A 14,467-nucleotide genomic window follows, 5' to 3' on the forward strand; every position below is an offset into this window, starting at 1 on the left:
AGGGGCAGTCACTGCCCTGGTCCTGCTGGCCACACCACTGCTGATACATTCAGGATGTCCTTGGCCTTCTTGGCCACCTGGGCACATTCCAGTTCATGTTCAGCCACTGCTGACCAGCACCCCCAGGTCCTTTCCCATCCAGCAGCTTTCCAGCCACGCTGTCCCAGCCTGGAGCTGCAGGGGGTTGCTGTGACCCACGGGCAGGACCCAGCACTTGGCCTTGTTGAACCTCACACAATTGGCCCTGGTCTGTGGGTCCAGACAGTGCAGATCCTTCTGCAGAGCCTTCCTGCCCTCCAGCAGATCAGCACTCACACCTAACTTTTTCCAGGAGATGCTGTGGGAGGTGGTGTCAAAGGCTTTGCTGAAGTCCAAGTAGACACATTCCCAGCCTTTCCCTCATCCATTACATGGGTCACCTTGTCACAGGAGGTCAGGTGTGTCAAGCAGGACCTGCCTTTCACAAACCCATGCTGGCTGGGCCTGATCCTCTGGTTTCTGTGTGTGTCCATGGTGGCACTCAGGATGATCTCTGCTCCATGAGCTTCCACAGCACTGAGGTCAGGCTGCCAGGCCTGTAGTTCCCTGGATCTTTCTTTTGGCCCTGCTGGTAGATGGTAATTGTTTTTGCCAGCCTCCACTCAGCTGGAACTTCCCTGGTGAGCCAGGGCTGCTGGTAAGTGATGGGAATAGGTCTGGTGAACACTTCCACCAGCTCCCTCTGTGCCCTTGGGTGGATCCCTTCTGGCCCACAGACTTGTGGGCATCCAAGTGCTGCAGCAGGTCACTGACCATTTCCTTTTGGATTATGAGGGTTTCACTCTGCTCCCCATCCCCATCTTGCAGCTCACAGGGCTGTGTACCCCAAGAACAACTGGGGTTACTGTTACAGACTGAGGCAAAGAAGTCATAAAGCACCTCAGCCTTTTTATCCTTTGTCACTGTGTTTCCCACCACACCCAATATAAGATGGAGCTTGTCCTTAGCCTTCCTTTTGCTGCTCATGTATTTGTAGAAACTGTTTTATAATGCAGTAGCCAGATTAAGTCCTAGTTGGGTTCTGGCTCTTTCAGTGTCCTCCCTGCATAATCCCACAATTATAAGTCCTTGCTGCCATCCCAAGATGGCACTTCTTCCAGAGGTTAGAACTTCCCCTTCTTCTCCAAGTTCCAGCCCAAGCTCTCTGGTCAGCCAGGTTGGTCTCTTTCCCTGCTGGCCCATCTTTTGGCACATGGAGATGCCCTACTCCTGTGCCTTTTGCCTTAAGAGTTACTTCTTGAAGAATATCCAATGTTCCCTGATTCTTTTGCTCTTCAGGACTGCCTCCCAAATGACTCTGTTGCTAAGCGTATACTAACCAAGGAAAAAAATGACATTTGAAATCACAGAAATTCAGAGACCCATGTTATAATGAAATATGATTCTCTGAGTTATCTGACCTTGTCTGCTGGAAATTGGCAGAATCCCCAAAAAATGAGGATGGGGAGTAGTTTACTTGACATCAAGAAGGCTTACTCTTTCATCTCTTGTGCATGCCATCTAAAGAGCATTAATGTTCATAAGAGGCTGAAAGTTATGAATCAAGTTTGGTATATAATTATTTCTCTTCATCTGTTATTTCCAAAGTATCCAACTGACTTGTCTGAGTGTTTCCATTCAGCAGCTTCAGGAGACTATCCTGAGTACAAAGGAAATGTGACTTAAAGGCCAGACAGGAGAAAAAAAGGTAAGTAAGCTATTTTTTATGCTTTTCTGTGATGTCTCAGAGTATTATCAGAAGCCAAGGACTTCAGGGAAAGATGCCCCAGACAGCGGCACCATGGAGAGGCGGGAACTGTCTAACTCATACTCCTTGCTAGGCATCTAAAAAACTAAAGAAATCTATGTACTAAACCTGAATAATTTCCAAAGATGCAGCAGTGCTTCTGCCCTTCCTAAACCAAACCCAATTACAGTTACACTCCAACAGACAAGTCCAAATGCTGCTAAAAGAGTTTATTAAAGACCATACTAACAGTTCTCATAACAATGGCACGTACAATGATTCAAAATCATGACAAATAGTGTGGAGTTTTGAAGAGCATTATTATAACACACCATGGACAAGAACAAAGCAGACGTGCTGTCTCAGAACTCTACAAGGCAGGCCCATGAAATACAGGAGTCACATCATACAGCTACACAAGTGTCAGAGAAAATAGAAAGGAAAAGAAAAAGTCATTCAATATGCAGTCCTTGAATTTATTGACAGTATTACAGTACTTTATGGGCAAGGACTGGCTTGTTCCAGCTGCACTTTCCAGAGCACAAGGGCAGCTGGAAAAGCAAAAGTATCCCCAATAAAAACCCTCCAACAAACATGCCTCAGGTGCAATCACCATTCCAGACCTTCCTGCTCATGAATTTTCAGTCAGAAATTCTGACCTCCCTGCAATTACTTTGCTCAGGACAGTGTTTTGTTTTTTTAAGAAAACAAAAGCAGGATGCTTCTTTAAGACAGTGCAAAAATATTTCAATGGTATTGTCAATGGTATTGTAAGATTAATGACAATCATCATGGATTAACCACAGCACGGCCAACAGCATCTCCAAGATCAGAAGCAAATGGACGTGCTGCCTCTTGACCAGCACTCCAGACTGAAGGTTTGCAGAGAGGGTGTGCTCCTCTCTCCCAAGCAAACCATCATTGTTGGGTTCATAGCAAGGAATGGTCTTAGTTACTCCAGGGTAATAAAATGCTACAGAAAGCCTGAAATATTAAATTATCCAATCCTCTGTCAAACACTAACAAAAGAATATTAAAGTGGAAAAAGCACATAGCAGCCATGTGATTTGTAATGGCTCTAACTCTACGATTCTAACGCTGATCCCTTCCTGACCGTGTCAGTCACGGCAGCCCAAGCGTGCCTTACGGAGCTGAGCAGCTTACAGCACTCCCACGGCCATCAGGGACTCCCAGCAGCACGTGGGGATTTGTATTCTCCAAGACACACCAGCTAATTACAGCTGCAGCCCACTCCTGGTGCGCTGCCTTTGCAGCTTTTGGCTACAAGATCTCAGGCCCCACCCTGGGCTTGTGGCCCAGGTCTGGCCCACACTCACAGCAGCACATCCATGGACATACATTCATTCGGTGTGCATCTTCAGAGCCATCTGCAACCTCTTCTTCATTAAGCAGATGTTGAGGTGTCTGTACATCACGTTGGCATAATCTGTGTCAGAAGATCCCCAGGCAGCTCCACAGTACATGAATTCAATGAGAGATAACTGTGCTTTGTCAAACCCCCCAGATCATCTCCTTCCAAATTCCACACAGTTGTGTTTGCATCGTAGTGTGATTACGCAGAACCTTTTTAATGCCTGCCAAATTCAGAGGATAAAATCACAGTGCTGCATATCAACAAAACCTAGCAATTCCAGCCTCCAATATAAAATAATCTATATACACAAAGCAGAATTTACACGTTAAATAAGAAGAGATTTTCTCATTCTCTACGGTGTCTTACCCAGCTACTAAAAAATAAGTAATTCACATCAGATTGATGGATTTGTTTCCTATACAGCACACGTGCGCTATCGGAGCTGACAAAGACAACATGAAAAAAACCTTTTGCAATTAATAAAAGAATTGTTGAACACTTGCACATATTGGCACAAGGCAGAAGAGGAAAGGGAATATTACACAGCTCAGCTCAGGTGCCTTCCTCTGTAGAGCGGGACTCAGATTTCAGCTTCACAAATTCCTTGGCAACTTCATCATTGGTTCTCTGTGAGAGAATCCTCAGGATTGTGAGTCCAGTCTCATCCATGTGAATCCTGCGCCCGAGGGGGCACCAGCAAGCACAGCTTCCTTTGTCTGCTATGTCTCTGAGCTGCATCACTGCTATCCCCAGAACCCGGTCCTCCCGGGCAAAGCAGTAATCCTTCACACAGACTTGGAGCTCGTAGGCATCAGGGCCATCTTCATTCCCCAGGATGCTGAAAAACACACACAAGTTCACTTACAGTTTCTTGACTACAAAAACAAAGGTGCCAGCAGCTGACTGGAAGGCTATGATAAGTCACATGGAAAACACCTTTCTACAGAGGGAGAGAAGTAAAACTTGCAGTATGTGTAATTTTTGCTGATTTATAGCAGATAAAGAAAACCTAGTTACTGAAGAAGAAAAAACAAGCAACCTCTTTCAAGCTGCCTTTGCAACCTGTGTGCGTTTGTGTGTGTGTTAAACTGTGAAATGAGAGGAGCAGGAAACATTAAAGCCATGCTAAGAGATTTTCAACTCAGATGACTTTAAACATTTCTGCTTCTGCTAAGGGTGGCTTCGTTTCAGAATTACTATTTTAATTAGATGAAGTCTTTGTTAAAGATTCAGGACCTTCCATTAATGTGAAAGCTAATAAAAACAAATCCCTAACCCTTCTGATGTTTCTAAAATTAAAAAAAATAAAAGGAACAAAATCTCTTTACTTAGAGGAAGCCTGCCTTTCCTCAGAGAACGGATATGAACACTCCCTTCTTTCCCTTCTCCCCCAGATGTTTATAGCCTTTTGCTGGTCAGTTCTCCTCATCTCGTTTTTATATCTACAGTAAAGAGAGTTCAAGCCTGCAGCTTCTTCTGTTAAGCCTCCCAAGAAGGAATACGTCCTTGTAATAATGAAAGAAAATGAAATAAGAATAGATCAATACTTGATGCTGAGAAACACAGCAATTTTAGCACTGCAACTTGCTACCAATTCCAAGAGCTGTATCCTTGGAAACGAGTTCCGAAAGCATGTCCCACAGGTCACGTTGGGATAAAAACACACATTAAGATTAAGAAATAAATAAAAAATGAACTTTTAGCCTCAACTCTACAAATAAAAAATACGAAGTTCATTAAAATGACAGAGCACAGTAAAATGTGTTCATAGGACACACACAGAGCATTTCAGAAGGTAGCCAAAGGACACTGCTGGTATAGAACAAACCTCTGTGTCCCACCAGCAGCAAAAACTTCCATATTCCAGCTTTTCTGCCAAGACGTCAAAGACGGGACCAAGCTACTGGTTCATGTACTCTTCTTGGCCCTGTGCAGACTGTCTGGGGACACTGGAAAACCCTCTGCATCTGCACTTGCCACACAAGATCCTCAGGATATTTTTCAGACTTACAAATGAAATGTTTCATTGTATTTTGGAGCCCAGTTGTTGCTCTTTGACTTGGTTGTGAACTTCCTCTTCTTGTCACTCTGGTGGGGCCCAATCATGGTGATTTCAACAAATGGACGGAACATGCCAGATGTCTGCCACTTCAGTTCATTGGCTGCCACAACTGCAAAAGAGAGTCACAACCTGGTTTACAGCAAATACTCATTTGTAGTTTTTGCTCTGGACATCCTTCAGCTCTGCTCTGCTTTCAGGTTCTTGTTTCCAACTCAAAACATGACACTGTCACAACACATATGGGCAGGACTTTTTTGTAATACAAGGATATGTTTTTTTGATTTAGTTTAAGTTCTGTGAAGGGAATTTAATATTTGCACTAGTATGTAACTTCTGCCATACAGATTGTCAAGAAATAAGCCCAAGAAAACAGGCATTCCTCCAGCTCCGGGCAGGCTGCCCTGACAGTTCCATGCTTATATCATCATTATGTCTGGGATAAGAAAAAAAGGGGCATTTTGGAGGCCAATATTAAAGTCTCTGTTGAAAAGAAAAATGGTACTGCAGGTAAGAAACACAAAGCCCATGAGCTGCATGTGGTTTCAGGATCCAGAATTATTAGCTTTTAATTCTCATTCTATCTCAGGTCACTGCAGGGAAGAGACAGAAGCAGAGGAAATAGCTTTGAAAATCAGCTTTTGCACTTCAGTGTAGATTTAACCAGAAGAAAGACCTGAAGAACTGTTTGTATAAATCTTCAGAGGAAATTGAAGTAGTTAAGTATGCTGTATTCAAGTGAAGGAGATGAAGGAGGAAAAGGAACCCTGGGATGAATCACTGCTTTGCCTATTTCCAGAGTGGCTGTTGAGGGACCAGTGTGGCCATCAGGATTGGGGAGAGGAGCTTGTGAACTCTCAGGGCCTCTGTGATCTTTGGGTGTACACTGAGCAGTTTCGCAAGATCAGCCTGCTCTGTTCTCCGCAGCACAGACTAAACTGTGGCGCCTGGTGAGAGCCATCATCTGATTTTTGTTTACTTGCATACATTGCTGCCAATAAACAACCGGGCTGTGCACTGCCATGTCACTGGCTGGACAAACTCATTTGCTGTTTCTCTTTGTGTCCCTGATGTGAAACAGAGACAACAATTCTGGCCTGAGATCCCATGAGCTAACACAGAAATATCCTGACTGCCACCTGGAGATCTACCCCAGCGAGCCTGGGCAGCAGCATGTGTTTTGCCATACCTTTCACTGTGACCTTGTGCTCCCCAGTTCCAGGGTGGGTGTACAGGTCGATCTGGATGGACACTTCTCCCACGGGATCATCCACACCGGAGCCTGTTGGAAGAAAATGGACACCCCCCCCACCATGCACACATGGATTATTGGTCATTGGCACAAGTCTTCACGGCCTCAGGAAGACAATGTGGTGTTCTCACAGCACACCTTCCAGCTTTTCAGTCAGCACTGAGAATGTCATGGTAGTGCAAGATAACATCAGGCTCACATGCCCAACACACAGAAAAACCAACACTTCTTCCACTTCACCGAAGATTGCATCCTACTGAGAACACCAGTGAAGGTTTTTAAAGACTTTAAAAGACCTCAACAGTGGACCTTCACAGGGAGCAAGGATTTTTCAGAGGTTCCTGCCAAGCTGCTGTGTATACATGCAGGCATTCCAGTGGTGGACATTGGCATTCCTGTCTGGTCAGGTAAGAAGGGAGGACAAAAAAATTCAACAATGAAAGAAAAAGGAGGAGAGGACATCACACAACAGAGGAAATATAGGAAAAAATATATAGGTATTAGTGATTTGCACAGAGCTATAGTGCAGTCTCACCCTACAAGAACCTTTCTGCATGTTTTGCATCACCTAAAAGTTGTCATCCTGACTGTTTATCTGTTTCCCTTTGGAGGATGATGAAAACCCTTTCTTTATTGTGCATCAAAACTGATGAGAGAGAAGCACTCACAATTTGCATACTTATTTCTCTTTATCAATTAGCCAGGGAGAAAACAAGATGTAGCTTCAGAGGGAAAAGATAACATGTTTGTAAAAGAGGGAGATCTCATGAACCTTACAATTGATTTATTTCTTCAACTTTTAAACTTTTAATCATAATTATCATCAAGTAATATGTGAAAATGACATTTTTCTGGGTAATAAAATTAAGATGCCACATAAATTACAGAAAACAACTGCTTTGCAAAATGAAAATCAAATCTCAATAAGAGAGTGAGATTTTTCCAACTTTCTCTTTGATAACTGCCTCACCTCAGTTTGACAATTAGCAAGGATGTTGTAGTTGAGATACCTAGAGGGTAATTGAGTATCTATGAATAGCAGTTATTTTGTCAAATTTGAGGGTAAGATACATTACTAAGTGAAAAACTGGTCTGTTTGAAATTCTAGATAAGGAGATTGAAGGATATAGTTACACAAACATTTTGATTAGACTGATCTAATAAGTCAACTTTTGCAAGAATGGTATATAGCAGCAAAAACACTAATTTAAAAACCAAGAGGTTGAGTGCCAACCTGTGCAATTCTCTGAGGAAAATTACATGCCACAGAACTGTAGGCAGTGAAAGTCATATTACTATACCAGTAAAAGTATCTGAGCAACCAAAACAGAACCTCAAATTATTACCTCAGGGCAGGTTCTCATTCTTTACCTGAGCACATTAAACAATCTTTAGGCTGTAACAAATATGGTCTTGAATGTACTGCTTCCTCCTCACTTAGAAGGGCAATATTGCTTTTTTTCTGTATATAAGCACAGAGCTTTAAAACTGGTAGGCTTAATTATTGACCTGATCCATCTGATGGTGTGGGTCTGTCACTTAACTGTTGGCATTTGCCACAGGAAAAGGCAGAATTACCAACAGTATGTAATGGCCACATCCACAGAAACATCAGCCACCAAACATTCAGGTCTTTATTGATCTTTAATGTAACTAGTAGGTTATAAAGGAGATGCTGATGCCTCAGAAGAATAAGAACAGAATCATCCCACTACCTTTGAAGAATACAAAACTCATACTACAGTTTTTTTCCTACTTTCATTCTTGTCTTTTCATATAAAAATCTTGTTCTATGAACTGAAATTTTCAGAGACAAAAAACTACTTTGAAGATGGCCAGCAAAAAAGTATTCTGAGCATGTATAACTGTATGCATATTTCTACGTTTAGTGACAAGCACATTTAATTCTTTACATGAAAGCCTCACTGGTATTGCAATGCTGAAAGGTGAAACTGCAGAACTGAGCTCGTGCAAAGGGTTTTAGATGTGTTTCACCTGAGATAACAAAAAGACTTTGGACAGCAAAAAATAAATTAGGAGATGAAACACTGCAAGACTTAATATATAGGGGTCTCCTGGGCATCCAGACGTTTAGATAACCCCCCCTTCAAGCCAGATAGTTCAAGCTTGGCCAGAACCTTGAGTGCATACCCAACATTCCCATGTATTACAGTAGCCCTTCTCAGCAGACCACACACATGCAAGCCCAGAACTTGAAACACACACCCCATGGTAAAGGGAAGGGGAACAACTATGCAGCATCTCCCAAAAAACAGTCCATTTTAAAGACAGCTTTCACATCCCATTAATATATCTCAAGCTTGGGAACAGGCTCTCAGGCAAGGTACAGACTTCCAAACCACACAACCTTTGGCTCAGTCTGTGGGATTGCAAGCATTCAGTGGAAGTTCACTTCTACAAGGGAACTACAGAGAACAGGACTCTGGAAAAGGTTTCTGAGCATGGGCAAGATGATTTCAAAAGCAAGACAGCTGGGTAATGTTGTTATGGTAACAACATTAATCTTGAACATACCCTTATCAGGAAGAATGTCCTCATTAGCGGTAAACCTTATACCTTTCCCATCATGCACTGAGACATGAATTCAAAAGGCAAGAAAGCAAGCAGGATAAAGAGAGAAGAGTATGAATTACAACACAATTAGCAATGTCACTTAAACACAAGGCAAATATTCTTGTTCTTAACAGACAAAATATCCTCCTAGATCTTCTGCACCAGGATTTGGAGAGCAAGGCTGTCTGCAAGTAAGGCATAGTCTGGGTTAAAACAGAACAGAATTGTGCTGGCATAACTAAATTGCAGCCCTGATCCAATCTGCAGAGCAAACATTTAGCAGTATAGTGCCATAGAAGCCTACTTAGTAATGAAATGAAAGCAGTGGGTACCTCACAAACCACTGAGCAGGGAAGTAAGAGAAGCAAACAAAATTTAAATGATACTGCATGAAGCCATGTCCTCCCAGGAGCTTGTGGCACTTATGCAAAGGGAAACCTCAGTCACAGAGCTCTGGTAAGCAAATGTCAGCTCTAAATAGTGGTGCTGTGCCTTCTGTCCCTCCAACCTGTGTGCAGCTCTCCAAGCCCATCTACCAGCCATGGTTAATGAGAAAACAGTAAGTAAGTAATATCCTTCTTTAACCCCAGTGCTGGGAGGGAGTCACAGAATCACAGAATATGCAGAGTTGGAAGTGACCTACAAGGGTCACTGAGTCCAGCTCCTGGCCCTGCACAGGACTATCCTAGGAGCAACACCTTCTACCTGAGAGCATTTTCCAAACATTTCTTAAACTCAGAAGGCTTGGTGCTGTGACCACCTCCCTGGGGAGCCTGTTCCAGGGGAAGAACCTTTTCCTGATATCCAGCCTAAACCTCTCCTGATACAATTTCAGGCTGTTCACTCAGGTCCTGTCATTGGTCAGCACAGAGAAGAGATCAAAGTCATGCCTTTCTCAGAGATATCCCAGCACTGATTCTGCAGATATTAGGTGGTGTAGCTCAAATTTTTTATCCTCCAAACAGGGTCCAAAATTCTCAAGACTACTAATGTACAAGATACTGATTTGGACCAGTGGCCTAGCTGCCCAGTATTTGCTCCCTACAGTGGCTTAGAATAAGTCACGAAGAAATGTCATCAGTCAGCTTTGAGTAATGTGTGGATCTGATGCCCTAACACCAGAGCTTCATTCTTTCTAAGGTTCTTAAAAAATGCATAAATACCCATGCACCCACTTCTGTGGCAGCCCTGTATATTCCTGCTTCTGAGAGGTAATGATAATGTTCCATGATCTTTGTGTTTCTGCTAAATACTTGACTTCAGTGAAGTTTTACAGTCAAATCATGCATTGCATGAAGCTGCTTTCTCATATCAGCTTTGAATTTGTCACTTTTGTGTCTTCAATGGAGCACTTTTTTTTATTTTATTTTAAATACTCCTGATTGTAGTATGGACTGCAAAACATCAGTGCTGCACACTTTCTAATATCTTAGCTCAGCACTTATTTAACACTTTAACAGCAATTTAACAGTATCCATGCAAAAAACTAGCTTCACTTAATTAATAGTTTGATATATAATAGGAAATATGTGCATGGAACAGCAAAGATTGTAAGCACTCACTCAATTGTGCACTCAAGTTCCCCATTAAAAGGTGGTTTGTGTAAGTGATGGTAAGAGCAAGGTTCCTGGAGTCCCTAGTGGACATGGCAGTCTTTGACCTGTCTGGCCACTGGATGTCATCGTTGCTCTGCTGGGACACAGCTACAGGCCCATTTTCTCAAAGGTAGTGATTTTTAAATTTAATTTCAGTGTTTTAATGAAGTATGTTTCAACGTAAGGAAGACTAGATCGTGCTGCTACAGGCAGAGATCACAGAATCACAGAGCTATCATGGCTCGAAGAGATCTGCACAGTCATCTAGTCTAACTGTTAATCCAGCACCACGAAAATCATCCTTAAACTATGTCCCCAAACTCTACATTCAGACACCTCTTTTACACTTCTAGAGATTGTACACTTCTCCACCACCTCCCTGGGCAACTTATTCCAATGTCTAGCCACCTTCTAAATGAAAAAATAAATTTTAATATCTAATCTGACCTCCCCTGGCACAACTTCAGGCCATTTCCTCTCATCCTTTCACTTCAGACATGCCAAAAAAGACAAACTTGCACCTCACAATCTCCTTCCAGGTAGTTTCAGGTCCCCTCTGAGCCTCCTCTTCAGGATTCAAACCACCAAAACTAAACTAAACTTTCCTCTTTAGAAACAAACCCTATTTTGCTCAAAAAATCTCTGAACTCTCTATACTGCTAGGGGAATGCCAGTATCAAGCAGCCTCATTTACACAGAAGGGTAAATGTGTGAGGGAGTGTTTTCCCCTTGATTCTGGGACTCAGTGTGATGACCTGCTGGCACAGTTAGTACAGTCTGTGGGGTTGCCAGCTCTCCTAGGCTTGGAAGGATTGAAAGAAAAAGGATCCCATGCAAAAAGATTGCAGGAGGACATGCTAGGGATTTGTATGACTTTGCTGCTGGGATGAAGTAGCTTAATGCAAGGCTTTTAATTAAACAGCCTGAAAACACAAAAATACCAGTTTTTGTGTAGACTCAACCCTTTGTAGCATCTGTCTCCTCTTACTGAGAATAGTGACATTCACAGTCAGCCAGTGTACAGATTCTGTACAATAATATGGAGATGTTCACATGAAAGCAATGAAATTAACTGTTTACCCCTTCAGATTCAATGAACCAGCACTACTAAGCCATAAGGCTTCTCAGAGAGTCACCAGACAGTTTGGTGACCCACCCCAGCAGCTTATTAACACGCTGTGGTGATCGGTAATCATCTAGCTCCCACATACTCTGTACTGGCTGCAGACAAAACAGTGTGTTTGTTGCTCTCCTCAGAAACTTCTCCCTTTACAGGCAGTCTGTAGCTCCGTGACTCACCACATTGCTGTCACTCAGCCTTAGGGCCACATGGGCTGTGCCACACACACAGCTGGCCTGTGACACAGGCACTGACAGGTTTCTGCAGTGGTGTCTTGCTGAAATGGTGCCTCACACCACCGCACAAGCCTCAGTTACTTCAAATTTCACTTAAGCCACCCACCCACATTAATTCATGAAACGTGACTGTTAAGTGAAGACTGAAGAGAAAAAAAAGACCACAAATACCCCAGGCCTTATGTTTCACGTATTTCTGCTCTCCCAAAATGTAGTCATGGAGCGGCAAATAACCCCCTTTCCCTCTCTTCCAGTTTCACAAGCTCCGAACTGTCACAGTTTCAGAAATGCTACTGCCAAAAGCACTTTACAAACTGGCAGTACAAGGAAGAGAAATTATGAGCAGAGCCAAGAGCTCCATTGAACCCTGCCAACACAAAAGAGTCTCACCCTGAGCTGTCTGAGACTGGACAAACGTTTTGATGAGAGTGTCCGTGGTCTGAGTGTAGAGGGAGAGAGCATATCGAAGTGACTGTAGGTCTGGACTCTTCTCCAAGAAGGTTTTCTTCAGACCATTCCCACCAGCATGGAAATATTGCTAAGAGTAAAAAGAAACAGGAAAGGTACTGAGCAAGAATTGCAACCAGCAAGCAACATGTACGTGCAGTTGTGTGTATGGATAGGAAACAGCTGGAAAAATTCACAAAACAGCTTCTGTACTGGCAACCCAGCTCTTAGACCAGTGGGCACCAACTGCTCATGGCATTCCTCTTCCAAAGCATTTAAATGTGAATATGCTGACTCCCAGCACACCAGTCTCCTGAAACTCTTCAGGTGTACAAATACATGCAGTATTCACTTAGAGCCTTTATCAGGGTGACAGCAGGGACAAACTCCTGCCTTCTCCTGAACCAGGACAGTCCCAAAGAGGACTTGGGGATGGAGTTGGGAACAGCAGAAACAGAAATGGAATCACTTACTTTGATTGTATCCAGTGCCAGGTCCAGAACAGCACACTGCTTTGGAGTGAGGCTCCTGGTTTCTTCTCTCACCATATGATCCTGCAAACAAGCATTGTATTTGCCATGAGTGTGCTGTCAGAGGCTAAAGGAAAAGGAGTCCCCAGCATCACCACTTTCTCCAGATTCACGCTGTTATCTCTGTGGCGTCAGCATTAATTCAGCTGTTCAAAAAATGTTTAATGGAGTCTCTCAGAGTCATTTATTACAGCTTAACTTGGAAATAAACTAATTTTCTCTCTTTCTTGCAGGCACAGAAGACATAAATAAGGAAAGAACTGGACAAAGGTAAGTGACAGTTAAAAATCACAGTTTGTCTCTCAAGAAAACCCAAACAGAAGCCTGCCTGACACCACTGTCATTCTAGAAAAGCCACAACGAAACTCTCCAAATACCATCTAAATCAAGGAATTCTGAGTACTAGGTATTAATGAAAGTTGTTTTATGTCTGTTGTTTGTGGATTTTTTAAACTCTTCCAAAACTACAAAGGTCACTAATTAATTCTATCATTTGTGTGGAAGAAGTAAAACAAAGTAAGTTTTCTATAAAAGACACTGTTTTCCTTAAGACCCACCAACTCTAACAGCAAAAAGCTTATGAAATTACTTGGGAAAGACTTCCCTTTTCTGCAGTGGAAGCACATCCCTTTTAGAGTCCTTGGTGACTACAAGTGTGTGCCATCCTTTGGCATTTCACTAAGCTCCTTCTCTCTGATGCTTAGTCTAGATCTCAGGAGAAAACAGATTATTTTAAGAAGTCAAAGCTTTGCAGAAACCCATATTCTAACTGAGCAACTGAAGGGTCAGGCCAGTTGACTGCAGGTTGGGTTCTAAAGCATTCATAAAAAAGATGTAGGCAATCAGTCAAAGGCTTTATCCCTACTTTAAACATGTCACAGGCTCCTAGACACTTCCCAAGAGACACATCTGCTGAATTGCCTCTTTGTAAAGCACACCATGTGTGGGTTTCACAGGGACAGACCTGCTGGCTATCTTGCAGCTTGCTGATCCTTCACACTGCCTGATGCTGTCCCCATTCGTTATCCACTGCAATCCATCTCCTGCCTTATGGAGACAAGGCTCTCTGCAGTCTAGGGACAGCCATAAGGCATTAGCCACATTTCTCACAGACATCTAGCTATCAACTTTACACAGTGAAGCCTTGAACTGCACAGAAGATTCCTCTCAAGTTGTCAGTTTCTCAGACAAGTTCACACCCTGCTTTCTTGAGTAGCAGAAATGTGCCTCAATGTGCCTCTTCCCTCACACAGGATGTTCCTGGTCTGGGGACTGTGTGCAGGGGCACAGTACTTAGTGAGCTGCAGTTTGTCTTCTGTTATGATATGCTGTCCTGAGGGGAGCAATAGCTCTCCTCCTTCTTCTTTGTGAGCTGGGGTTAATTCAATTGAAGATGATGCGGCTTCACACTTCAGTACACAGAGACTGCAGTACACAGAGGGTAAAGTGCTCCTTTCTCTGTCTCACAGTCAGATTAAGTGCAAAATCAGCCAGAGCCTAAGGCCACATTCATG

At 43.0% G+C, this 14,467-nt stretch overlaps 1 protein-coding gene across 7 annotated transcripts in view; it reads right to left on the bottom strand.

Moving 5' to 3' along the window:
* Window positions 1-1,980: 1,980 nt before the first annotated feature.
* The window catches only part of UNC13B (unc-13 homolog B), a 206,046-nt gene continuing 193,559 nt past the window's right edge, over window positions 1,981-14,467 (bottom strand). For 5 of the 7 annotated variants that reach the window (XM_077790533.1, XM_021554687.2, XM_077790530.1 and 2 more), the window contains 6 exons: window positions 12,897-12,977; window positions 12,367-12,514; window positions 8,987-9,043; window positions 6,389-6,481; window positions 5,152-5,311; window positions 1,981-3,978 (listed from right to left, as the gene is read on the bottom strand). In XM_077790533.1, the coding sequence (XP_077646659.1) occupies window positions 3,693-3,978; window positions 5,152-5,311; window positions 6,389-6,481; window positions 8,987-9,043; window positions 12,367-12,514; window positions 12,897-12,977 (825 nt within the window). In that variant the 3' untranslated portion in view covers window positions 1,981-3,692. The remainder of the gene's footprint in view (window positions 3,979-5,151; window positions 5,312-6,388; window positions 6,482-8,986; window positions 9,044-12,366; window positions 12,515-12,896; window positions 12,978-14,467) is intronic. The other 2 variants (XM_021554690.2, XM_031507422.2) reach the window with 1 other exon arrangement.

The sequence above is a fragment of the Lonchura striata genome, chromosome Z (genome assembly GCF_046129695.1).
Source record: "Lonchura striata isolate bLonStr1 chromosome Z, bLonStr1.mat, whole genome shotgun sequence".
Taxonomy (NCBI): Eukaryota; Metazoa; Chordata; class Aves; order Passeriformes; family Estrildidae; genus Lonchura; species Lonchura striata.